Genomic DNA, 27,015 nt, shown 5'->3' with positions numbered 1-27,015 from the left:
CTGAGTATTACAAATTACCAAATATCCAAAGGGATAATAGCTACATTTAAAAAATTTTTTCTAAATATCTTTTTTTTTCTGCCACTCTTATTCTTAAAAACTTACGTAAGAGTTTTACAATGAGTCTGCATTGCCTATTGCATCAAACCCAGACTCCTCAGGCTTGATTTCAAGGCCTCCTTCATATGGTCCTCCCATTCACCAAATGCTTCTTCTATAACAAGGCCCACCATCCCTCTGCCCACTACAGAGCGAGACAACCCATGGTTCAAATCCTTTCTCTAAGCCTCCTTTTTCTTACCTGTAATAGGGATGGAGTCCCTCAGGTGGTGCAAATTGTTAAGCCCTCAGCTGCTCACCAAAAGGCTAGAAGTTCGAGTCCACCCAGAGGCTCTTTGGAAGAAAGGCCTAGTGATTTACTTATGAAAAACAAGCCATTGAAACCCTACGGAGCACAGTTCTACTCTGACATACATGGGATCTTCATGAGTCAGAATTGACTTGACAGCAACTGGTTTGGTTTTGGTTTTATAATAGAGATAATAACAATATCTTCCTTACTGTGTGCCAGGCAGATGAAAACACTTAACTCCCATTATGTAGCACAGGGCCTGGAACATAGGAAATGCTCTATAAATATTAGTTGTAATTGTTTTTAACTATTCTTCAGTCCTCCTTTTTGAGCAGGCCAGAGTAAGTTGCAAGGGCTAAACACGGGCCAGGCACAAAATAGTAAGGCAAGCATCCAGATAATTGCAAAATGGTGGGAGAGGGAATAAGGAGAAAAAGCAGAGATGAGGAGAGAACCATTCAGAGTACTCTCTTTATTAGGAGCTGGCTATGTGGCTCCTGTCTGGGCTTAAGGCACAGTGTGAGCTCTGGAAGGTGATGCCTGGATCCCATGAGCCAAAAGCAGGGAGGATCTAGCCAGAAAGGGCCAATATTTGACAGTCGTTCAATGAACATTAAAAATCCACTGTGCACCGGTTCCTCTGCTCATCTGTGGATTTTGACTTACTCAGAAATCAGGATCTAGACTTGGAGTCTGGATAAAACACTCCACCATCCAGGATGAAATTGACGCAGGTGTTTGCCCTCAGAGACAGCAGCTTCTCATCATTTCCTGACCAAGGCTAAGGCTTACCTCAGGTAATTGGTAGATCCAGTGCTACAGATGAAAAGACTGCTGCAGCTGGAAGAGGAAGACAACTATTCAGAAGTCATTACTTCCTAACATCCACAAATGAAGAGTTCTGTGTTAATGTTTCATTGGCCTTTGCCCAGATTTATCCTCTGTGCTTGCCTTGACTATCATCCTCCAGCCTCTGCCCTTCTCAGGCCAGCTCAGGCCCACCAAGAAGCCCCTTCCCAGTCCTATAGCTCTTAATAGTCTCCCATTTTCCAAATTCTCAGGGTATTTATAGACTAAGTTATACATGTTAATGTTGCAGCATGTGTTATCTTGTGATGTTCCCTAATGTCTCTTTGATTATCTTGTCTCCCCAGATAGGTTATAAGGACCTGGAAAACACAGCTCTAGGCTCTTCTTGGCTGTAACTTACCGTGGGTAGCACAATGGTGAAAGCATGGGGGAGGAGGTTCAATTAATGCTCCTTGGCTCTCTGTATAAATTTACTGTGTTTTGGAATGACTTTCTTTTGCTTATAGAACTTTCTGTGGTAAGAAAAGGATCACTGAGAGAAACAGGCTTTGTTCATTGCTCTTTGAAAAGCTTAATTAAACTATTTTAAATTCCATATGTGCTCATTAGAAGTTTAACAATACAGAAATTGTGTAAAGTAAAAGTTACAAATCTCTCACTCTACCTCACCAGCTCCCCTATAATCTCTTTCACCTGAGATAACAAATCTGTACTTTCCTTTGTCATTTAAACCTTAACATATCCTTCAAGCATTAAGTCATCATTCTGAATGGAGTTTTAAATGAAAAAAAAAAAAAGATCAGGATAAATGTTGAAATTTAGAAAAATAGTGAGTAAAAATAGAATACTCTGGTTTGTATAAAATGAAAGTTTTCTAAAGCCATAAAGAAATACGGGATCTGGTTTATGACCGGGAAGCTGGTGGCTATCTTAAGGTCAAACAATTGATTATCCCAAGTTAATAAATTAAAACCTAATAATAATCATTATCCTAGGGTAAAAAATTGATCAGGGCTGGCAAGATTTGGAAAACCAGTTGCTATTGTGTTGATTCTGACTAGTACATAGAATCGTTACACCAAAAAGAATTAGTCGATGTTCAACCATTTCAAGAGGTAGCATATGATCAGGAATCAATGGTACTGAAGGAAGCAGTCCAAGTTACTCTGAAGGCATTGGTGAAAAACAAGGCTCCAGGAATTGACATAATATCAACTGAGATGTTTAAACAAACGGATGCAGTGCTGGAGGTGCTCACTCATCTAAGCCAAGAAACATGGAAGACATCTTCCTGGCCAATGACTGGAAGAGATCCATATTTATGCCTATTCCCAAGAAAAGTGATGCAACCGAATGCAGAAATTATAGATCAATATAATGAATATCACAATATATTAAGTTTTTTTAATAATTAATATCACACGCAAGCAAAATTTTGTTGAAGATCGTTCAAAAATGGCTGCAGCAGTATTTCAACAGGGAACTTCCAGAAATTCAAGCTGGTTTCAGAAGTGGACGTGGACCCAGGGATATCATTGCTGATGTCAGATGGATCCTGGCTGAAAGCAGAGAATACTAGAAGGATGTTTACCTGTGTTTTATTGACTATATAAAGGCATTCCACTGTGTGGATCATAACAAATTATGAATAACATTGCAAAGAATGGGAATTCCAGAACACTTAACTGTGCTCATGGGGAACCTTTACATAGATCAGGAAGCAGTTGTTCAGACAGAACAAGGAGGTACTGATTGGTTTAAGGTCAGGAAAGATGTGCATCAGGGTTGTATCCTTTCACCATACCTATTCAATCTGTATGCTGAGCAAATAATCTGAGACACTGGACTATATGAAGAAGAATGGGGCATCAGGATTGGAGGAAGACTCATTAACAACCTGCGTCATGCAGATAACACAACTGTGCTTGCTTAAAGTGAAAAAGACTTGAAGCACTTACTAATGAAGATCAAAGACCACAGCCTTCAGTATGGATTGCACCTCAACATAAAGAAAACAAAAATCCTCACAACTGGACCAATGAGCAACATCATGATAAACAGAGAAAAGACTGAAGTTATCAAGGATTTCATTTCACTTGGATCCACAATCAACACCTATGGAAACAGCAGTCAAGAAATCAAACGATGTGTTGCATTGGGTAAATCTGCTGCAAAGGACCTCTTTAATGTGTTGAAAAGCAAAGATGTCTCCTTGAAGACTAAAGTGTGCCTGACCCAAGCCGTGGTATTTTCAACTGCATCATATGCATGTGAAAGCTGGACAATGAATAAGGAAGACCAAAGAAGAACTGATGCCTTTGAATTGTGGTGTTGGTGAAGAATATTGAATATACCATGGACTGCCAAAAGAATGAACAAATCTGTCTTGGAAGAAGTACAACCAGAATGCTCCTTAGAAGCAAGGATGGCGAGACTGCATCTTACATACTTACATACATGTTGTCAGGAAGGATGAGTCCCTGGAGAAGGACATCATGCTTGGCAAAGTACAGGGTGAGTGGAAAAGAAGAAGACCCTCAATGAAATGTATTGACGCAGTGGCTGCAACAGTGAGCTCAAATATAGCAACTATTGTTAGGATGACGTAGGATTGGGCAGTGTTTCATTCTGTTGTGCGTAAGGTCGCTATGAGTTGGAAGCAACTCGACCGCACCTAACAACAACAACAGAACTGTGCTGCATAGGGTTTTCAGTGACTAATTTTTTGGAACTGTCTTGCCAGGTCTTTCTTCCAAGGAGCCTCTGGGTGGACTCAAGCCCCTAAACTCTTGGTTAGCAGTCAAGCATGTTAACCATTTGCACCAACTAGGAATTTGGAAAGCAGTAACCTGTTTAATGCTTTGTTGTTTACCTATCTCGCTCAGAAGGCTCTTTCATGACATCAGCATTATGCTTTTGGCATATTTGTTCATCTGGTTCAGCCTAAAGCCAGTAAAGAATATCACCTTACTCATTTCAGCAAGTCATGGCCATAAAGGGTTTGAAGATAGTTAGGACTCACTGGAAATAGATAACTTAGTATGAAGGACAACACAGACTGTTGCTATTTTATTACACAGAGAAAGCATTTGCTAGCAGACAAAAGTCAAGTATTGCATAACTGACAACTGTGTTGATTTTAAGAATACTCCCATCCCATTAGTCAGTCCAGCAAGACTTTGAGTAAATAGATGGATCCATGACTATTTGTTCATTCATCCATCCATCAAGCATTCACTAGGCACACAGATAAAGAAATAACCCAGAAGCAAACCCTGCTGTCAAGGAACTCAGAATCTAGTAGAGAGAGACTAGAAAATCAGTGGTTATAGCTATCATAGAGGTTCATACAAGTTGGTTCATACAAGTTACTGGGTAAGTACAGCAGAAGATCACAGGAGGGAGAGCTAGCTCAGACCAAATGCAGGAGTTAGGAAAGACATCTAGGAGGTGGTGATGCTGGAGTTACGTACTGCAGCTTGATCAGTCAGCCAGGTGGCCAAGGTGAGAGGTAGTTTAGACAGAAGTTTCAACATAGTAACACAATAGGAGAGAGATATTATGTTGCACCCAGGTTATTTTGACTAGAGTGATGGCTTCTTCATTGTGTTTTTCACTGTCAAATCAGTTCTGTTGGCAACATATAGGCACACCTGAATGAATATGTATTAGGCTGCTTAGGACAAAATGCTTAGGACAAATGCTAAACTGAGTGAAGGATAATGGGGAAGATAAGGAAGCAACAATCCTATTTAGGCCTATAACTAGAGACTCTTGAAGGAATTACAGATTTCGCTCTTCAGAATCCTCAGCCTCATCTGGCCCAGGCTTTCAGGCATTTGTAAGCAATTGCAGGGCCTGTGTAATTCATAGATCAAGTGGCCTTGTAGACTGTCACTAAAATTCTATTTGCCTTATATTTATCTGGCTCTCATGGAATGTACCTTCATGAGGGCACTCTTAGTACGTGATTGATGGCTCTTCAGACAAGCTGTGCCAGCTTCATACTGGCCTTGTCAAGTATGAGAGGTGTACCTGGTTTGTCTTGCTTTTAATCTCTTGGTGTTCGTGCAGTTAACACTGTTCCGGAGCTGCACAGTCTGTTCTTCAGAGCTAAAGCTTTCTCTGAAAGGTAGGCGTACTTGACAGTGGCAGGTTTGCCTTAGAGGGATAGTGATGCTTCCAAACCAGTGTCCTCATGTTTGTTGCTCTGAACTGGCTGGTCTGAGGTGGCCTCAAGGTAGATTTATAGACCCCAAAGGGTGGCAGAGTGGTGAAGTGCTCGGCTGCTTACTGAAATGTCGGCAGTTCAAACTCACCAGCCGATCCATGGGAGAAAGATGTGGCAGTCTGCTTCTGTAAAGATTACAGCTTTTTTACTGCCTGTGAGGCAGTTCTACTCTATCCTATTTTACGAGGCAGTTCTACTCTATCCTATAGGGTAAATATAAGACCAAAATGGATGTCAGAATAGACTCTGAAACTTTCTCTTCAAAGTTAAGTAGCTAAAGCAAGCAGAAGAAATGATGAACAGAAGATTTTGAAGGGTGGCTCAAGAAGACAAAGTATTATAATGACATCTGAAAAGGCCTGGAGGTAGAAAACCAAAAGGAAAGGACACACTCAGCATTTCTCAAGCTGAAAGAACTGAAGAAGAAACTGAAGCCTCGAATTGCAATATTGAAGGATTCAATGGACAAAATACTGAACGATGCAGGAAGTATCAAAAGAAGATGGAAGGAATACACAGAGTCACTATACCAAAAAGAATTGGTCAGTGTTCGATCATTTCAGGAGGTAGCATTTGATCAAGAACCGATGGTACTGAAGGAAGAAGTCCAAGCTACACTGAAGACACTGGTGAAAAAACAAGGCTCCTGGAACTGATGGAATACCAATTGAGATGTTTCAACAAATGGATGTAGCACTGGAAGTGCTCGTTCAACTATGCCAAGAAATTTGGAAGACAGCTACCTGGCCAACTGACTGGACAAGATCTGTATTTATGTCTAGTCCAAAGAAAGCTGATCTAATCGAATGCAGAAATTATTGGACGATACCATTAATATCACACACAAGTAAAATTTTGCTGAAGATCATTCAAAAGCAGCTGCAATAGTACATCAACAGGGAATTGCCAGAAATTCAAGCCAGATTCAGAAGAGGATGTGGAATGAGGGATATCACTGTTGATGTCAGATGGATTCTGGCTGAAAGCAGAGAATACCAGAAAGATGGTTACCTGTATTTTATTGACTGTGCAAAGGCATTTGACTGTGTGGATCATAACAAATTATGGATAACATTGGGAAGAATGGGAATTTCAGAACACTTAATTGTGCTCATGAGGAGCTTGTATATAAATCAAGAGCCAGTCATTCGAACAGAACAAGGAGATACTACGTGGTTTAAAGTCAGGAAAGGTGTGTGTCAGAGTTTTGTCCTTTCACCGTACTTGTTCAGTCTGTATGCTGAGCAAATAATCTGAACGCTGGATTATACGAAGAAGAACGGGGCATCAGGATAGACGAAAGACTGATTAACAACCTGCATCATGCAGATAACGCAACCTTACTTGCTGAAAGTGAAGGGGACTTGAAGCACTTACTGATGAAGATCAAAGAACACAGCTTTCAGTACGGATTACACCTCAAAATAAAGAAAACAAAAATCCTCACAACTGGACCAGTATGCAACATCATGATAAATGAAAAAAAGATTGAAATTGTCAAGGATTTCATTTTACTTAGATCTACAATCAGCGCCGGTGGAAGCAGCAGTCAAGAAATCAAAAGACACGCTGCATTGAGCAAATCTGCTGCAAAAGGCCTCTTCGAAGTGTTAAAAAGCAAAGATGTCACTTTAAGGACTAAGATACACCCAACCCACTCCATGATGTTTTCAATTGCCTTACATGCATGCAAAAGCCAGTCAATGAATGAGGAAGACCAAATAAGAATTGATGCCTTTGAATTATGGTGTTGGCGAAGAATATTGAATATACCATAGACTGCCAGAACAAATCTGTCTTGGAAGAAGTACAGCCAGAATGCTCCTTAGGAACAAAGATGGCAAGACTTCATCTCAGATACTTTGGACATGTTATCAGGAGGGACCAGTCCCTCGAGAAGAACATCATGCTTGGTAAAATGGAGGGTCAGCAAAAAAGAGGAAGACCCTCAACAAGGTGGATTGATATAGTGGCTGCAATAATGGGCTCAAGCATAACAACGATTATGAGGGTGGTGCAGGACTGGGCAGTGTTTCGCTCTGCCGTGCCTAGGGTTGCTATGAGTCAGAATCGACTCGACAGCAATGGGTTTAACAAGTTCAAGGGATTTCCAAAGAAGATACTAAGTAGAACTGTTTCCTAATTGATCGTTCATTTTTCTCTTTTAGTCCATAATCTAACGAGGATTTCAGGACTGAAATTTGGTTTTAGCAGAAGTGTGTACATGTCAGCTATAGATGCTAATTCATAACAACTCTGAAAATGTGGGTTGTATGTGTGATTTTAATGTATCGGCTGGAAATAAAGTTATTTTCACAGAGTAAAAGCATTCGTAATTTTGCTACAAGGGAGAATATTTGCTTCCTCTCGCACATTTTATTTAATAATTTTACTTCTTTAAAAGCTAAACAGCACACAATTTGAAAATGAAATTTCCCCAAAGTGTTCAGTTTGCTAATATGTTTTCCATTTTCTTCATTATGCTATAATGGAACGTTGCCATACTTTGAAATGTGCAGTTTGTCTCCCTGGAGGCAGCAGATGGTGTGACTAGTCTGTCTTTTGGTACAGGATTTACCATCAGCGGTGGCACCTGGGACAGCATGAGATGGGAGACCTGCCCTCAAAGAGCATAGACTCTCTTGTCCCAATTTCATCATTATGGCATTTATGTAAATTTTATTGCTTTTAAGTATGAAAAAGGCTGCAAAAATGCAAAAGTTTTGGCAGTTTTCTAGTCATCATTTTTCTTAGTTTATATAAGAAAATATTTTCGTTAGGAATTATTTTAATTATATTTGCAAGAATTTTCTTCACTGAATCCTTCATTGCTAGAAGATAACTGAACCCCTAGGCAAGGCATGATTTAATTGGGATTTCCACCCTAGTCAAAGATCTGGTCCTTAGCTTTGAAGGTCTGGCAGCTTGATTTCATACAGGAGTATTGACTCACACTAATCAAACTCACAAGAGGCTATTGTAAAACCAGAACTCCATTTTACTAATTTACAGTGAAAAATACAACTTTAAGCAAATCTGGTAAATATCTCCCTTGAGGTGAATTAACACCAGAGCCTAGGTTGACATTGGAAGCTAGGTTCTGATAAAAGTTTTGTTTGGTAAGTAGTAGTAAGGGTTATGACTGCCATAAGGACCTGATTTATGTGTTGTGAGTCATGGTGTCCCTGCTCCTGAACTGTGTTCACAATTTTTTATTCTTTTTGGACATTTTTAGTCCCCTGCTCACTACTCTGCTCTATCATCTCTTTAGAAATAGAACAGCTGATAAGCACCTATCTCTCAAATTGAAAATAGCTTTATCTTGAGTGTGAACTCCAGGAAGGTAGTGGTTTTTCTGTCATGCTGTGATCAATTAGCAATGTCTGCCACAGACAGAGAGGAGAATGATGGTTTAAGTGACACATGTTTGCTGATTCTGGCTTAGTCCCTACTTCCAGTATATGGAATCAAATAAGTACTCTTATTACCATTTAAGAACAGTGTTCTGAATGCTTGGAAAGTACTTGTGTCTAAAGCTGGAAAAAGTCTTATTTTTCTCATTTTGTAACTTAGAAAACATTTATCTTGAGCAATTTACTAAGGCATAGGAGCTAGTAGATAGCTGAGCAACGACTCAAGCCCAGGATTTCTGACTATGGCTCAGCATTCTTTCTTAATAGATCTATGAATCCCAGAGACTGATCATTTCATTTTTCAATTTAATTTGAAAAATTGCTTTTCCTTGGTTGGATTAAGCTTTTCATTCTTTTTGACTGCCCATGGATGCAGCAGTTGAGAAATCAAACAACGTGTTGCATTGGGCAAATCTGCTGTAAAGGACCTCTTTAAAGTGTTCAAAGGCAAAGATACCACTTTGAGGACTAAGGTGTGCCTGGCCCAAGCTATGGTATTTTCAGTAACCTCATATGCATGTGAAAGCTGGGCAGTGAAAAAGGAAGGCGGAAGAAGAATCAATGCCTTGAATTATGGTGTTGGTGAAGAATATTGAATATACCATGGACTGCCAGAAGAATGAACAAATCTGTCTTGGAAGAAGTTCAGCCAGAATGCTTTTTAGAAGTGAGGATGATGAGACTTTATCTCACATACTTTGGACACATTATCAGGAGGGACCAATCCCTGGAGAAGAACATCATGTTTGATAAAGTAGAGGGTCAGTGAAAAAAAGGAAGACTCTCAATGAGATGGATTGACACAGTGGCTGCAACAATGGTCTTAAGCAAAGCAATGATTGTGAAGATAGAGCAGGACCAAGCAGTGTTTCATTCTGCTGTTCATAGAGTCGCTACGAGTTGGAACCAACTTGACAGCACCTAACAAAAACAACATTCTTTTGGACAGCAAAATAAACATGAGAATTATTATGTAGAGCACTGATGCTTACTCAGTTGCACATTAGAATCATTTGAGAACAGAGTTTAAAAAAAATACCAATGCCCAGGCCTCCCACCAATGAATTAAACCAGAATCTCTAGAGAGAGATAAGACTGTCATTTGTACTTTTTAAAAAGTTACCTCATGTGATTTAAATTTGCAAGCAATATTAAAATAATTGATGTAACAATTTAAAAATTTGTTGGAATGATCAAACACTTTGCGAGTGCTTAGTCATTGGTAACATTGTTCAGTTAAGTTCTTGAAAGAATTGATACTTTTACCAGCCAAAATCAATTTTTCCAAATAAACACCATAGAATTACAAATTAAGATTAGTAAATTATTAAATATTTATCATTCCATAATTCTTAGCAGAGGCATCAGATAGGAAACTGGAAAAATTGCAATGATTGTGGTGATAATGAAGAATTATTCTTAATATTATGCATGGTAAAATAAAAGATAATAGTTTTTTAATGTTCCTGACAAAATACATAGAAATGCTACTCATTATTTACCCAGTCAATTTCAATTTTAGATGAATGGAAACATGGTGGTAGCGATATGAATAACTGTATCAGAAAATCATCAAGTACCCTTCCATTACAGTGGTTCAAAAGTTTTGTTAGTATCATGGATCAGAATTTGATGATTGCTGAAATGGAAACTTGATTCTTTCTCATTTATTGATAGTACCAAGAGCGTTGTGATTCTCTCTGCCACTTAAATATGGCTAAACCTTATGCTTTTGTCTGTAGATAGTGGCAGGGAATGCTGGTTCAAAATCCAGAATAAAGAGTAACGGGCATTTATTTACCTTTGAAATGAATTTTAGCATTTTTAAAAAATATTTTGTTCTGTGTTGTGGAAATTAATAGCACTTGAAAAATAAAACTATACCTGAAACCCCGAAGGGAAAAATGTTTATATCTTCCTTGTTTCTTTAATTTTCCACTATTTCGTGGTGCAAACAGTTAATACTCTCGACTGCTAAGAGAAAAGTTGGCAGTTCGAGTCCACCCAGAGGCACCTCAGAAGAAAGGCCTGGTGATCTGCTTCTGAAAAAATCAGCCATTGAAAACCTTATGGAGCACAGTTCTGCTTTGACACAAATCGAGTCACCATGAGTTGGAATCAACTTGATGACAACTGCTTTTTGTTTGTTGCCCTATGCTAGACTGTAGTTATCTATTCGTTCAATTCTGTCTTTCTTTGTCACTCTTTCTGCTTTTTCCCTTTCTCTAGTTTGTACTTTATTTGAAGAGGATAGGGAAGGAATTTATCGTTTATGTTTTAAAAGGCTTTTCAGTCTCCAGATCAGGATTCGGGAAAAAACTGTTGCATTGCTGCCTTTCTCTCAAGAAAGAGTTGTAAGACCACCAGCCACCCTTCAGGTGGACCAAGGGTTAAAAATTCCCTGATTGTATTGATTAAAGGTGAATGCATATCTAGCCATGAGCTGGAACCTTACTAGTTTTGAAGAAAATAGATGTTGTATATGGCAGAAGAGATGGTACTGTAGAAGTCCTCTTCTAGCACAGAGAATTCAGAATTATCACTCTCAAAGTTGACACTGTGAAACATGTCATTGAGTAAGGCTTTTTTTGCGTTACTCGTTGGATTGGCAGGTTATGACAAAACTACATTCATGTTACTTGAATACATCTTTTGTCTAGTTTTACATGCTTTTTGACTTGTCTAGAAAATGACATATTGAGGATTTCATTAGCTTTAACCAGGTATGATTTTCTTGTGGAAGATACCTCATCAGGACTGCAGTTTAAGGCGAATAAACCAGTGAAGCTCAGAAAGGCCATAGCCCTCCTTCAGATGGTAGCAATGAGCTGAAAGACTCATTAATCAACTACAGAGTCACAGGTGTGATGGCTTGCCTACAAACTGCCAACAGACTGTGAAAGTCACATCAGACAGGCTAAGTTGTCAAACTAGACCCATTCATGAACACATTTTAACCCAGCACAATTCCAACTCTTTTGTTTTTAACACATATTTTGAAACGCTAAACTTCCCCCAAACCTTCTATGAAATGTTTCTTTCGTAAAATTCAGATTTCTTGAAAAAGAATCAGATTTGATATTGTCTTTCGGAAGAATTCTTATTAGTATTTTTTATTGCTATTTTTAAAAATGTTTCCTCGTGCTTATTTACTCTCCTTTAATTTTAAAATGTGTTCTCCTGTACTACAGGAAAGGTAGTTAGAGGGTGGAATTTGTCCATGTCGTTTATCAGGAGGGAAAATCCACTGCAGCATGTGTTTTTGAGCTGAACCACTCAGAAGGATTTCATCCATAAGGAAATGTCTGCAGATGTGTTAATGTAATTTCCTAGAAGCCTGGAAGGACTGTATTGTAAACTACTGTTTTTTTAACCAGAAGAAATCCTCTACTTCAGGTTAACTGTTTGACTATTTGTGTTTCTCTTTTCATTGATCTCTCGCCAACAAAACAATATTTTTTATTTTATTTTATAAAAATTTGGTACATCACTAAAGAAGTCAAATTAAATCTTAAGTTTGATGTATGGTTTTGTCTGAAGTCTGGAAACAGAATGACAGCTCGTAAGTTTTCAAATGAATGTATAGTTTACGATTTGGGGGAAATTTCAGTGAAGTCCAGTAAAATATATGTGATAACCTTACGAAAGCCTGGCATTCCCAGATCTACTACTGTAAGTCCTACAGCAACTTGTATTTTTGCTTTTTGCTCAAATGGAAGTTAATACTGAGTACAAAATGATACATATTTTTTTCCTCATTGAAGTTTCATTTTATTAATCTTAAAAAATATTGAATAATATATTGGTACTCATTGAGAAGAGGAAATAGGATTAAGCATGGAATAATTATGAAGTTCCTGGGTAGTGCAAATAGTTAATGTGCTCAGCTGCTAAGTGAAAGTGTAGAGGTTCGATTCCACCCAGAGGCACCTCAGAAGGGAGGTCTGGTGATCTATGTTCAAAAAAATTAGCCATTGAAAACACAATTCTACTCTGATACACGTGGGGTCACCATGAGTCAGGGTCAACCTGACGGCAACTTGTGGTTTTATGGTGCAGTTATAAATTGTGTAAGTTCTCTAGGGCCTTGCTTCTTAAAACTTGCCCCATGGGCCAGCAGCATTAGAAATGCAGAATTTCAAGCCCCAACCCAAACCTATTGAATCAAAATCTGAATTCTAACAAGATACTCAAGTGATTCATATGCACATTGAAGTTTGAAAAGCACCTGGCTAAGGTGAGTTGGACCATTATTTTCTGTTATTATGAGTTGTTAGCTCTACCCTTCAAATCTCACCCCAGCAAATACCATTATAATGAGAGTTCTCATATGACAACATATCCAAACTCTATAATGTCTGGATATTTTAAGCAATATCAAATACAATGAATACTAAGTTGCTAGCCTATGTTGACACCGATATTAAAGGGTTACTTTAAAGGAATGGGGGGGGGGTTACAGCTAGAAATAAATAGGAAGTTAATTTGTGGTCCATATATGGTGGCCTAAATAAAATTGAACAAACTCTTCTTGATATTTCTACAGCAGTTGTATATTCTCTATTCTCTTGGGAAGAATTGGTAGGGAGTCATCAAGCCGATTTACTCTAAGTAGGTACTTGCAGAGAGAAATCCCTTAATAACTACTTGTTTTTATTTGAAAGTAGTTGGAGGATTAATAATAGTATAAGGATGTAACTGTGTAAGAATGGAAGGAATGAGAATTGTATACTGAGCATTTATTAAATTATTTAACTCAACAAGTTTGGTGGAGAACAATAAATAATTCTATGTGATAGATTAGAAAATAAAGTATATAATAATATAAGGATAAAGGTTAAATTCAAATTAAAAACAAGTGTTTGAAATTTTCATTTACTCAGAGTATTCTATGCTTATTTAGCCTCAAAATATTTGTTTTCAGCATCCTCAGGACGTAAGCAGTAGCAGCAGTATCTTTTTTTCCCCATTTCACTATCTATGTATGTCGCTGCATAACTTTTAGCAACTATTTTCTTGTTGACAAAGACTAGAACAAAGAGCCGTTATATCATAATCTCATTTTCAGGTGGACTATAACTGAATTAACTTCATTTTAATGGAAATATGTATAAAAAGATATTGTCACTGGAATCATTGAAAAATATCCTCGAAGTAAGTCTAATGGCCATTTATTTTTTATGTATATTGTTAGTGGCTAATAATTTTCTGTTACTGCTTTAATCTAGTAATTATACACCCTCCCTAAAATAATATGGAAATGTTCCCATTAATTGTCATAATAAAAACTCTGCGAATGACATTTAAATACATCCAGACTCCTACCAGTAAAGTGTTAATGAAATTAACAATAAAAAGATATAATGGTTTCTACTGGGATAATTACATGGGTAATTTAACAGTAGATTTAGGGGAAAAAATGAAGCATTTGTAAGATATACAGTTAAACCTCTGTAAATGGTATATAGAAAATCAAAGACTTTCTCATTGTCTTTTGGATACAAAAGGAAATCTTTAAAAATGGTAAGTAGTAGCAATCCTTGAAAGGTAAATTTACTCTTTCGTTACCCTAATAAACAGCTCTTAAAAATATTTGACTAATTGTTGCTTCAAGACTTTATCCTGTTTGCGTTCTTAAAAACTATCATTTGACATAAATCTATACCTTCATAGCAAAGCTATAAATCCAGTTTCCTTGTTTTCTAATTAGATTAATTAAAATGAGTGAAGGAACTAGAACGTCTCTCAAATAACTTAAGCTGGGGTAGTTTTCAACTTGCTGTGTACTTTTTGGAACTGAAAAAGAACTGATTCTGGTTTCTTCATAATATTTTTTAATCTGTTGTCACATAAGAATATTCCAGAATATCCAATGATATTAGGTTCAAAAATGTCAAGAAATTTGTTTTCTAAAGGGAAGGGGTTAGAGCCTAATATGTTTAGAGCACTTGTTACCTGCCAGGCAACATGCTGTGTATTTCTACATAAACTTTTCATCCTCAAAACTATTCTATAAAACACTTGCCATGCTCTCAATTTTAAAAGTGAAAAAATGATTTCAAATGAAGTAAGAATTTGTTCAATGTCACACAGCTTGTACATGGCTAAGCTAGGATTCAAGTCCAAGGCTGGCTGGCTTCTAAACCCACATCCTAATCTTCAGTACGTACTGCAAGCAAAATACAAATTGTAATGACAAATGGTATGAATATTTTGTTTTCTGTGAACACACCTGTAATATATATCACTTAAGATTTTTATTGTGAACTATAACACAAACAAAAAATGACACAAAAATATAAATGTGCAGTTCTATAAAGTATCACGAAGCATATTTTTACTTAACTACCACTTATAGGCACTGGGCTGGGTTACCACTTGTAACCAACCCTCATGAATAGAACACTGCCAGCACCCTTGAAGCCCCCTAATGCTCCCTACCAAACACCATCTTTTCCCCTATGATTGCCGCTATCTTTACTTTGAACACTGAAGTCTAGATTTGCCTTTTTAAAAAACTTGACATAAATTAAATCACACCGTGTATTTTCTTTCCATTCTGGCTTCTTCTGCTCACATTATGTTTGTAAAATTCATCCATAAAGTAGAGTGTAGTTAAAGTTGTGCATTTTTAATCTGTACGGATTCCATTGTATGATTATAGCCATTGTACCCATTCCACTGTTGATGGACATTTGGATTATTTCCAGTTTTTAACTCTTATGAGTAACATTGCTGTGAACATTTATGTACATGACCCTTGGTGGATACGTGTACATTTTTGTTGGGTATTTACCTAAATGTAGAATTGCTGGGTCATAGACTGTGCATACGTTCAGCTTTCAATGATGCCAAGCTGTTCTCCAAATTAGTTGTTCCAGTTTCCCTTCCTGCCAGATATATATGAGAGTGTTCCTTGCATCATAGCCTCACCAATACAAATGTGGCTTTTTAGATATTCTAACAAGTGTGATTACTGATGATGTTCAATATTTTTTCATATATTTATTAAACATTTGAATAGCCTCTTGGTGAAATGCCCATTTAAGCCTTAGGCCTATTTTTCTATTGGTTGTGTTTTTCTTATTGATTTGTATAAGAAGGTAGATGAACAAGGGAGATGATGGGTTATAAGCCCTTTGTTGCACAATCTTCTCCTACTCCGTGGCTTGCCTTTTCACTTTCTTGATGATGTCTTTTGGTAAATAGAAGTTTCTAATTTTAATGCAGTAAAATTCTATGAAACAATTTTTCTTTCACTGTTTTATAGAAATCTTTCCCTACCCCCAAATCATGAAAATATTTTAGAATTATCTTGTCAAGATCATAAAAAAAGGGGGGCCTGTCGAGATTTGATTAGATTTGTTTTGATTATGTAGATGAATTTGGGGAAAATTACTACCATCATAATATTAAGCCTTCCATGTCATGAACATGGTATATCCTTCCCTGGGTCTTTAATTTCTCTTAATGTTCTATAGTTTTCTGTACAACCATCTCACCTATCTGTCATGTAATTTATTTCTAAATAATTGATGTATTTGATACTATGTTACATATTTATGTTTTTATTTTTTGCTTGTTGATATGTAGAAATAAAATGATTGTTGATGTTAAGCCCAGCAACTCTGCGAGACTTATGTAGTCTAATAATTACCTGAAAAATTTTGCCACTTTTCTATTAAAATAATCATATCATCAAGAAGTATGATATTTTAATTCCTTCCTTTCCAATCACTAGACTCTCTTATATAATATTGAATTGAATTGACACAGTCAGTTCTCTCATTCCTGGTCTCAAAGGAGAAAGCCTGCCTGAGGCATCTCCTAAATTTCTGTAAATAATGACACAGTAGGAAAAACTTTTGGACAACTGTAGTTAATACCTTGAGCTTACTAGCAATTATATGGCATATGCAGAGATTTTGTCTACAGCTACTCTCAGTCTCTACTTTTATTGAAGTTCTCAAATTTCTAATGTAAGCCTCTCTACTGACTTCCCTGAACTTCAACATTCTTAAAATTTGATCCTCTGAATTTCAGCCTCTGACCTGATATTTTGACACTAAATCACAAATTCATGCATATAAAATTATTCCTTATATTTTACAACTAGTTGTTAAAAATGTGGCTTGTGTGTATGTCTCTAGGAGCTTAACAAATATATGTTGTTAACTAGTTAAACAGAATGTTAATTGAAGAAAAAAGCTCGCTTGTTTCAATATATTTAAACATTTGTCAGTGGCATCTCTATCACTAGAGAATAGTTTGTCCATCTTGATGCAGATCTCTCAGGTTGTTCTTGATCTGAGATGAATGGAGTCTTTATTTATTCCCCACAGTATAGTATTCCCTACAGTATATTTGTTGATTGCCCAAATGTCCCATTATTTCAGATTATCAAAACTATCATTTTAGTTTTATGTAGCAGTGGAAATAACTATAAGACATCAATGCCTTTATTTCACTAAATTCACACGCAGTGCAGGTACTTTTTATTGATGTCTCTTAATCAAGAAATTTCTGTCTAAAATAATATTTGGAAGAGGATAAGCATGAAGATAGCTGCATGAAAATGCAAACACGGCTTCATTTCCACTCTTCCATGAGTGACTACCGTGTTTTTACACAAATAACATGCACTTTCTATGTTTCCTTGCCAACTGCACCCTCCTCCCTGGAGGCGTTTTTTTGTAAGCGAGCTATGCTAATTTTTTACAGCAACATGTAAAAAAGTTGGCATAATGGTACTTATGAGAATACCCTCCAGGGAAGGGCACAGTTAGCAAACAAACGTAGAAGGTGCACATTATTTGCATAAAAATATGGTATGTTCTTTTTCAGCTAATATCTACAGACTCAGCCCTTCAGCTTACCTAGAACCTTCACATCCGTAACAGACCACACTGCCTTGATTCAGGTTTATTGAGATCAGCTAGGTGTACTTCTCAAAGATACGATGGTGGTGATGGTGGTGATGATGATGATGATGATGATGAGGATGAGGATGAGGCTTGTGTAGCCACTTTGGCATGGCTTTGAATAGATATAAGGCAGAAAGTGTGCTGATTTCCTTGGTCATCCACTTTATAAAATGGAGAATTTTAGCAAAATTTTACATGGAAATCTTTAACAAAACTCTGTCCATTTGAAGCCAAGAAATGTGTAATCTCTTTGCATATTATTAAACTATGTTTATGTTTACATAGTATATGGAAAAGAATATTTTTCCAGATTTTTTCTAAAAATTTATCATTTAATGATTACAGTAGTATTTTCTATCTTATTATAAACCAATATTATAGTTTTATGTTTTAAAGCTGAATGTATCTTGTGACAACATTGGGTAAGCTACTGGGCACTAGTTCATTTATAGTCCTTCTTTTGCCAACATCTTAAGGAGAAAGAACATTATAGTAAAACTATCAGAAAGAGTCATCAGTGGATTTATACTCGGAAAAAATGGCAAGTAAATATTGATGTATGTAAGCTGTATTCCTTCTGCTACTAAGTGCATACATCTCAAGATTCTTCAAGTGCTAGGCTATGAACTGTATTGGTGAATAATTGTACGATTTGAATTTTGCAAACTACAGACTTTTGTTACATTTTACTTTTTCCCATTACCGCCTAACTCCTCTATGGAGCTTAACTGATGTTGATATTTGATACGCCAAGTTTGTCAGGTATGGCTCCATTTGCTTTTTGGAGTAGCTAAAGGTCAATAACATGTATCCATCAGGAACTTTTTCACATAATGTCCAAGTAACTAATGTATTATATTTCATTACAACAGTATCATATTAGTCTTAGTAACTTAATCACTCAGACTGTTTTATTGTCTTCCAGTACCATGAACTTAAAATGACATAAGAAAAGTATTGCCCTAAATTGTGAAAATATGAAATATATATAAATTTTTGCATTAACATTTTCATATATGGATCAAAATTTCTCTTTGTTTTTTTTTTTAATAAGTTAGCTAAAATAACCATTGAAACACAGATTTTGGGCATATAATATATTAATTCATCTAAAGTTTTTATTTATAATATCAAGGAAAGCCTGGGTAGTATTTTTCAATGCACATGGGCAAGCTTCTAGACATTCTTACTTTTAAATGACAATCTAAGAAAGTAAGATTAGTACTTCCAGAGTTCACTGATAAAAACAGAAATTCTTTGAAAGGATGCCTTTTGAATTTTATAAGGTTGGTATACTAATTATAGTCACCTATTCTTTAAAGAACAAAACAAGTCTTGCTTTGCCGCAAAATTGGACTACCATGCTAAATCAAATTCAGTACATTCCCTAATTTCATAAAGTTTATACTTAGACCTAAAATATTTTGTGCCAAACCTTATTGAGCTAGTGTATATTTTTATGCCTATATGAAAAATTTAATTGCAATTAAATTCCTTGAAGTTAGGGACTTTGAGTTTCACATTTGTCTCCCAAATGCCTAGTGCAACATCAGGCTTATTGTTAGTGGAGAAGACATATGTGTCGAATGTATGAGAGGGAGAGGTTAAAATTAAAATGCTGTAGGAAATAAGACATAAGGTGTTTTAATGGGGTTCTCCACTGAGTTCTTAAGAATAACGTTTCAGACGTCACCAAGATGGCAAAGTAAGAAGCTCCATGCTCCCATTCCCCAAAGAACCATCAAAAAAAAAAAGTAGAAACTGTCATAACTAGCTTTGTCAGAACCTTCATATATAGCGATTCACAGCAACCAAGCAAACACTAAATCAAGAAAGAGGCAATGTCAAGAAAATGGTAGTGAACTTTGTGACTTTTTCGGTGCATACCCTCCCAGCCCCCTCTCCCTTCCACCCCAATTGGGAAGTCAACTTGAAGTGACAATCCACATTTCCAGCTTGGCACCCTGGTCCTGGGTTCTGAAAGAATCAGACCACACCTTATGCCCAAATTACTGTGTTTATCTCTTTGATCTCTCAGATAGCAACCTAAAGGACTGAAGCAAAGTGTGGGTCTCTGTTTTGTCCTTGTTGGATTGAGACACAACAGAACGCTTAGGGCTAAAGTCAAGGAGTTGTAAAGACAGATTCTTTGGGAAGTTGGGGTATTCAGAAGCACCTGTGTAAACTGGGGGAATTTAGAAAGTCACATGATTGCCAATAAAAGATCTGAGAAAATCCTAAACTTCCACATGGGGTGGTGGGTGATCTCCAACCTCAGACTATGTTAATGTTTTTAAAATCTTTTTTTCTCTCTAGTCTTCAATCGAATAATTTCTATTAATTATTGTATTAGTTTCCTATTGCTGTTGTAACAAATTACCACTAATCTAGTGGTTTAAAACCACGCAAACTTATTATCTTACAGCTCTGGAGGTCAGAAGTCCAAAATGTCTTCACCTAACCAAAACCAAGGTGTTGTAAGGGCTGCACTCTCTCCAGTGGCTTAAGGAAGAATCCATTTCCTTGCTGTTTCTAGCCTCTAGAGCTTCATTAAGGGGCCCTGGTGGTACAATAGTTAAAGCACTCAGCTGCTAATTGAAAGGTCAGCTGTTCTAACCCAGGGGCTCTCCATGGGAGAAAATGTGGCAGATACAGATTACAGCCTTAGGAACCCTATGGAGCAGTTCTACTCTATAGGGTTGCTATGGGTCGGAATCCACTTGAAGGAAATGAGTTGGGTTAGAGCTGCATTCCTGAGTTTGCGGCCCCTTCTTCCAAACTCAAAAAGTACATCACTTCAACCTCTGCTTCTGGATTATCTAGAATAATATCCAGAAAAATATCCGCATCTCAAGATCCTTAACTTAACCTTACCTGCAAAGTCCCTTTTGACATATAAGGTAACATTCACAGGTTCTGGGAATTGGGACATGGATATCTTATAAAAACCAAACCCACTGTCGTTGAGTGGATTCCAACTCATAGCGACCCTGTAGGACAGAGTAGAACTGCTCCGTGGGGTTTCCAAGGAGTGCTTGGTGAATTCAAACTGCCGACCTTTTGGTTAGCAGCCATAGCACTTTACCACTACAGAGTGGATTCTTGGGAGGCCATTATTCAGCCCACTTCAATTATCTTCAAATTTACTAACTCTTTTCTCTGTCATTTCCATTCTTCTGTTGAGCCCTTCCTCAGAAATTTTTATCTCAGATAATGTATTTCTGTGCTGGGAATTTCAGTTTTTCCAGTTGGTTTAGAAGTACTTAACTTTTACTTCATGGAGCATTGTTATAATGTCTGCCTTAAAGACTTTGATACTTCTAATATCTGGGTTTCTTACCTAGGGCTTAAGCCCATCACCATCAAGTTGATTCTCACTCATAGTGACCCTGTAGGACAGAGTAGAACTGCTCCATAGGGTTTCCAAGGAGTGGCTGGCCTTTTGGTTAACAGCCTGAGCTCTTAACCACTGTACTACCAGGGTTCCATCTAGAATTTAGCATCTGTTGTCTTTTTTTTTTTTTTTTTGCTGTGAATTGGTCAGGTTTTTCTAGTTTTTGTTATGTTGAGTAATTTTAGATTATATCCTAGACATTTTGAGTATTGTGAGATCCTGGGCCCTGTTAAAATCCACTGGATAGTGTAGATTTTGCTTTGTTTTTTGTTGTAGTAAGCAATCAAACCAGTTAGGTTCAGATTGCAAGTTCTGTTTCACTTTCTGTGAGTGGTGACTGCAATATCAAATCTGTTTTCAAGCCTTTACGGTCTGTTTAGGTCTGCCCTTCAAATGAGCCATTCAGGGATTGATCTGGGACTTGGGTAGTGTTTATATTGTAGTTCAGTTCAGTAAGATTTTGCTGTGCTTATTAGGTGTATTTTGCATAGGTGTAGCTTAAAAATGAGCCTGAGACTTACCTCGGTTCATATACATAATTAGGTATTCCTTTGCTTTCTTCTCTTTCTCCCATAATCTCTGGCTTCCAGGAGCCTTTCCCTGGTCTTTTGGCCAGAAAAGTTGAGCTCTCTTATATTCTAAGCCTCCCTCTCTGTGACACAATTCTGCATTGCTGGGGCTACTGTTGGGGTGATGTGACATGAAACAAGGGAGAAAATTAAATTTCCTCTGTACTCTTTAGCAACAGTAACCCCTTTTCCTGGTTCCTGTATTCAGATGGGCAAATTTTCTCCCCTGATCTTAGGTACCCTTGCTGCTGCCACCATGGCAATGCAGGTCTGCAAGTAGAGCTGGCCACACAGCAGGAATGGGAGAGGAAGGAAAAAAAACCAAAAACCAGGAACATGTTCATACTGCCTGGATCACAGGGACTTTTCCCCCATCCTCATTTTTTTTCCTCTAGCCAGAAGGATGGGTTTCTTTATGAGTTTTTGCTGACTACAACTGCTGTAGAGTTCTTGATTCAACCTACGTTAGGGCGTTAGGGTCAAAAAGAAGGAAAAAAAAAAAAAAACCTGGAAAAATCACTGCTACCACCTTGAATTTTATTCAAGTTTGACTGCCTTCTCTAATCTACCTATTATTTAATTTTTTTTTTTTTAATTTTTCATAGTCGAGTAATTTTGGTTTTTTTTTGTTTCATTTTGTCTTGTTTGTTTTTTTTATTATCTAGGGTTTTTAATTGTATCTGTGTGTGAGATCATCTTCAGTGAACTTACCCCACTTTCCCTGTAACAAGAACTCTACATTTTAAAAGAAAAATGCACTTCAAGTAAATGTGGGTGGTGTCCACAAAGTATTCCATTAGTTGTTAATACACAGGTGGGATTGGCTGAGCTTTACTTGGTCAGCTTCAACTTTTGTAATAACCTTATCATGTTGTGACCATTTCTTCAAAACTATTCAAAGTTTACTAATTCAAGAAATATTTATTGTATGTCTAACTAATATCACTAACTCTTCAAGGCTCTGGATATATAATAGTAGAACTTACTGTTTTATATTGTGTGATTCATAGCATTATAAAATCATAGTCAAAATCACTATTGCATTCCCAGGATTAAACCCAACCTAATTTCATTGTATTACTCCCTTAGTAGTCTACTAAATTTGATTTGATCACATTTTGCTCAGCCCCTCAAGTTTTTGCTTTCTCTTGCTTCCAGGCTTTTTCCCTTACAATTGCTTTTGCTTGGTGCTTTCATGTTCTGCATAAACCTTCACTAGCTCATTCAGCTGGTTAACCTTCATTCATTCTCCCGATATTAGTTTAAACATTTCTTTTAGTAAACATTAATTTACTCTATATTAATTAACTCTACAATGCACTCCATCAGGACACTTACCCACACCAAAGTGCAATTTGAGGTTTAATGGACTGTATGCACAGCAGAGGTAAAGACTGTGGCAAGAGAAATCAAAGAACTTTTGAGGAACTGAGAAGAGCCCAGAGTAGGAGGAATAAAGCATGTATAGTGGAAAGAATTCCTCAGTGAGATCACAGAGCGAAGCAGTCACAAGTTGTGAGGCGCTTTATGGTTTTTGAACCTTAAATGGGGAGTGTTTAGTAGGTGAGCATGTATGGGTGCCAAAATGATCATATTTATGTTTTGTTATTAAGAATCATATTGAACATATGTTGGATAATGTCAAGTTTTAAAAAAGCAATTATCTTCCATGGGTGAAGCCACACATCTACTGCAAAAATCAAAGGTTACAAGTAGATAGTGAAAGGTAAGCCCCTCTTTCTATGTCCCACAGTCACTTAGTTTATCCCACAGTAGTAGTATTCTGCTATTAAGTCTTGTAATGATTACCATATATAACTATAACTTGATATAACATACTTAATCATATTCCTTTGAAATTATCTATTGACTCTCCAGAAGGAACATCGACAAAATTGCAATCTTCAGCTACCACCTACCTTTCTTCTCACATTCCCTTCTTCATTACCTTATCTTAATTGAATGATACTTGTCTTGATTTTTTATTTACTTTTATAGCTTTAAATAAGCTTGCATTTAATTAGATATTTTAACTCCTCATATAACAGAAAAGAAAATTGGCATACCCATCATAACATCAAACTTATTCCTCAGTTCCTCTCTAAAAAATTTTAGTTATATATTATTTACAAATCGTGCTGCTTTTTAACTCTTACATTTTGTTCCTTAACCATTATTTTTATAGGTATTTTAATTTTAGTTTATATTTAAATGGATGCAGTTCTCACTGTTGTTCTTTTGCTGTGATTTCTCCATTTATCTCTCAGTTAACTAAAGTTTGGTCTTTAGTAGTTTCTTCAAATGGACTCATGATAGTTGTCTTCACTGAATATTGCATATTTAAAAATTTTTGTTGCCTTTAAACTTGAATGACAACTTGAATGGATATAAACTTATTGGATCATAGAACTTATAGCCATAGCTCCAGAGTTCTTAAGCTAGCCTATTTTTCTTCCTTTAGTGACTTGATATTTTTACCTGAACATCCAAAAAATTATTTATCTTTAAAGACCAATTATCTTACTGGCATATATCTTGATGTTTATCATTCTGTAACAGTTTTCCCAAGGAAATGCTATGTCCTTTCAGTCAGTATATTCAAGTCTTATTTTATTTCTAGAAAGTTTTCTTGAATTATATCTTTGGATATTTTTTATTCCATTTGTTTAGTTCTTTAAGAACACCAATTATGCGTATGTTGGATCTCCTTTAGTGCCTACCATAGCTAACATCTCTTATCTTCAGTTTATTTATTTTTGTTTTATTTTCTAACGTCTTAATCCTCTGTGTTCTCTTTTTTTGATGCTTCCAAAATGGCTTTCAGAAAACAGAATAGCTTTAATAAGTCCTTAGATAATGTGGCAAAGTTTTCATTTCTTTGTGTTTAGAGCTGAGGATAGGATTGATTTTGACAGTTCTTAGTGTGTCAAATTTGACAAAAACTTAGTGGAAGTTGATAGTGGTATTTCTCTGTAACATCTTTCTAAAAGACAGACTTAAGGAAGCAATGAAAAGCTGGTTTAGAATTACGGCTTTTTTTACTTCTTTATATTTACATGTATAGTCATATTAAAAACATATTTTATTATTTTACTCTCTAATTGTACATAGGAGAATTGTATATTTGGTATTGTACTTCGTCAAAATTATTTCTTTAACATTTCAAAATATTTCAATCTCATACCATTGTAAAGGTATGTCTGTAGTCATTTTTTCTATCTTTCATTATAATCTTTATTTTATTACATAGAAGTACATTTGTGGCAAACAAATGATGTTTAACTAAATGTCATTATTTTACATTAGTATTATTAAATAATACATTACTATTTATTAAATCATCAGTCGTAGTTTAAGATATTAGCAAATAGTGTAATGATAGTATATATTTTACTTTTCCCTCTTACTATTTCTTCTTTAAAATAATGCATACTGGTGTTTTTTAATATCAATATTTAATATTTAATATCAATATTTTCTTAAGTAACCAAGGTCCTTTCAAAAAACAAGAGAATGCAGTATCAATCTATATTAACTTTATCATTTTATATGACCCTGTATTATTAAACTGGAGAACATGATATAGTTTTAAAAGATAAGTATTTATATTCATTTTTAAATTCCATCTATAAATACTATCAAAAGAATTTTTGCCACCCTAAGAGCATTTATTTAGCTAATGGAAGGCACCTGAGAGCTTTTTAATCTACTTGAAATTTTTACAATTGCATATAAACTAGAACCTATTTCTATAATGATAGCTTTTATATGTTCTTTATAAATTATGATACATTGGTTCAATTATTAAATAAAACAGTATCTTTTAATGCAACTCATTAATGTATGCATAACCACAACAAATTTTAGTACTGTCTCAGGAGAAGTGAATCTACTAACTGACTGTCTATAAACTCTTAATCACTTTTAAAAAATCAGAAATGAGATATATATTAAATATTGATTACAAAAGTCAAGTCTCGAAAATGTGTGTCTTTTCTCTGGGAAACCTCTTGAAAATATTAGTTTATAGCCAAAATAATATATATAGATTTTCAAGCAAATATTTGAAAAGAAGGTTAAACTTGGGGAGCCAGCATAGTTCATTTAAATTTGATGTTATTGCTTTCAAGTACGCCACTTCACAAAGTCTCATAATAAATTGACTATATAATACATGTACTTTTCTCCCACTGTGTGAAGAATTAACAAAGTCATGATATCTTGATGTGGAGAACAAATATACCTGTAGAGAGTGTGTCGAAGAGATGGGAATGAGTTTTTATTCCCCCTTCCTTATGCTAAATTATAAATCCAAAGGGCAGTTTTCTTCTCTGCGTAAAGTAATATACAAGTACTATGCTTTCTTGGAAATATAACTAAAGGCAGAAGCATGTAGAACAAGCTTCAGTACAGCTGAATTAATAATTTAAAAAGGAAATGAAGAGTGCATGGAAACATGCACCTTGTGATTCAGTCACTTATCCCCCCCTTATTAAAATTTGCTGAGCATCAACTTATAGCATAAAACACCAGGGCTCTTAGATCATATAAAGCAATCTTGCCGGAAATCCCCCTGTAGGATTCTTTAAGTGTGAGAACTATAGGTACCTTCAAACACCAGTGTTCAGCTTCTGCATGGAGCACTTAGCATATTTCTTTTTTCTCTATAGTTTTAAATGTGTGGGAACATGTGATCAGGGTCCTTTTTATATTCAAAATGGGCCAGCTTCTGTCTAGAAAGTGTCTTATTGTCATGATGTCACCACATCTCAAGATTTGTGACCTTTTGCTCCATATGGATTCATGGTAGTCCACGTCCTAGTTTACAGGCCAGAGTGCTTTTGTGCCCCCGCTAGGGGGGATCAAAGGCTTTTGGACTGGAATTTCAAGTACTGATAGATTTGGAAAAACAAAAAGTAATTTTTATATATCCTCAGGACCGCCAGATGTCGCAAAGGCATCATTGATGAAGCGGTTTTTATCCAAAATGTGGCACTTATATAGGGAATACTAGTATTGTGTTTGAGAGTTGCAGAGGCCATAACAGGTCAGTAAAATGTCCTTCAAACATCTGATTTTTACATTCAAGAATGGGCCAAGATGAAAAGATAACCACATATCTGACATTGATGTTACTACCATTTAGACAACCGATTCAATTGCCTTAGTCAGTGGGATCAATCAGGCCTTTATTACTTTGAAAAACCACTGAAATTATATAGTTTTTCTTTTTCTTTACAAATGATGGTTTGGAACTACATCCTACCACTATACTTTAACTATGATATTAAATTCTCCGTAGAAGCTCTTATAAACTTTCTT

At 36.1% G+C, this 27,015-nt stretch overlaps 1 protein-coding gene across 5 annotated transcripts in view; it reads left to right on the top strand.

The window, feature by feature from the left end:
• KIAA0825 (KIAA0825 ortholog) overlaps positions 1-27,015 on the top strand; it is a 445,920-nt gene that overhangs the window by 250,923 nt on the left and 167,982 nt on the right. For 2 of the 5 annotated variants that reach the window (XM_049867902.1, XM_049867901.1), the window contains exon 21: positions 311-14,045. The exons of the other annotated variants lie outside the window; for them this stretch is intronic. In XM_049867902.1, the coding sequence (XP_049723859.1) occupies positions 311-500 (190 nt within the window). In that variant the 3' untranslated portion in view covers positions 501-14,045. Of the gene's footprint in view, positions 1-310; positions 14,046-27,015 lie in introns of those variants that run through there. 5 annotated transcript variants of the gene reach the window in all.

Source organism: Elephas maximus, chromosome 2 (genome assembly GCF_024166365.1).
Source record: "Elephas maximus indicus isolate mEleMax1 chromosome 2, mEleMax1 primary haplotype, whole genome shotgun sequence".
Classification (NCBI taxonomy): Eukaryota; Metazoa; Chordata; class Mammalia; order Proboscidea; family Elephantidae; genus Elephas; species Elephas maximus.
Note: the sequence above shows the minus strand (reverse complement) of the source record. Positions and strands in the feature narration are given on the sequence as shown.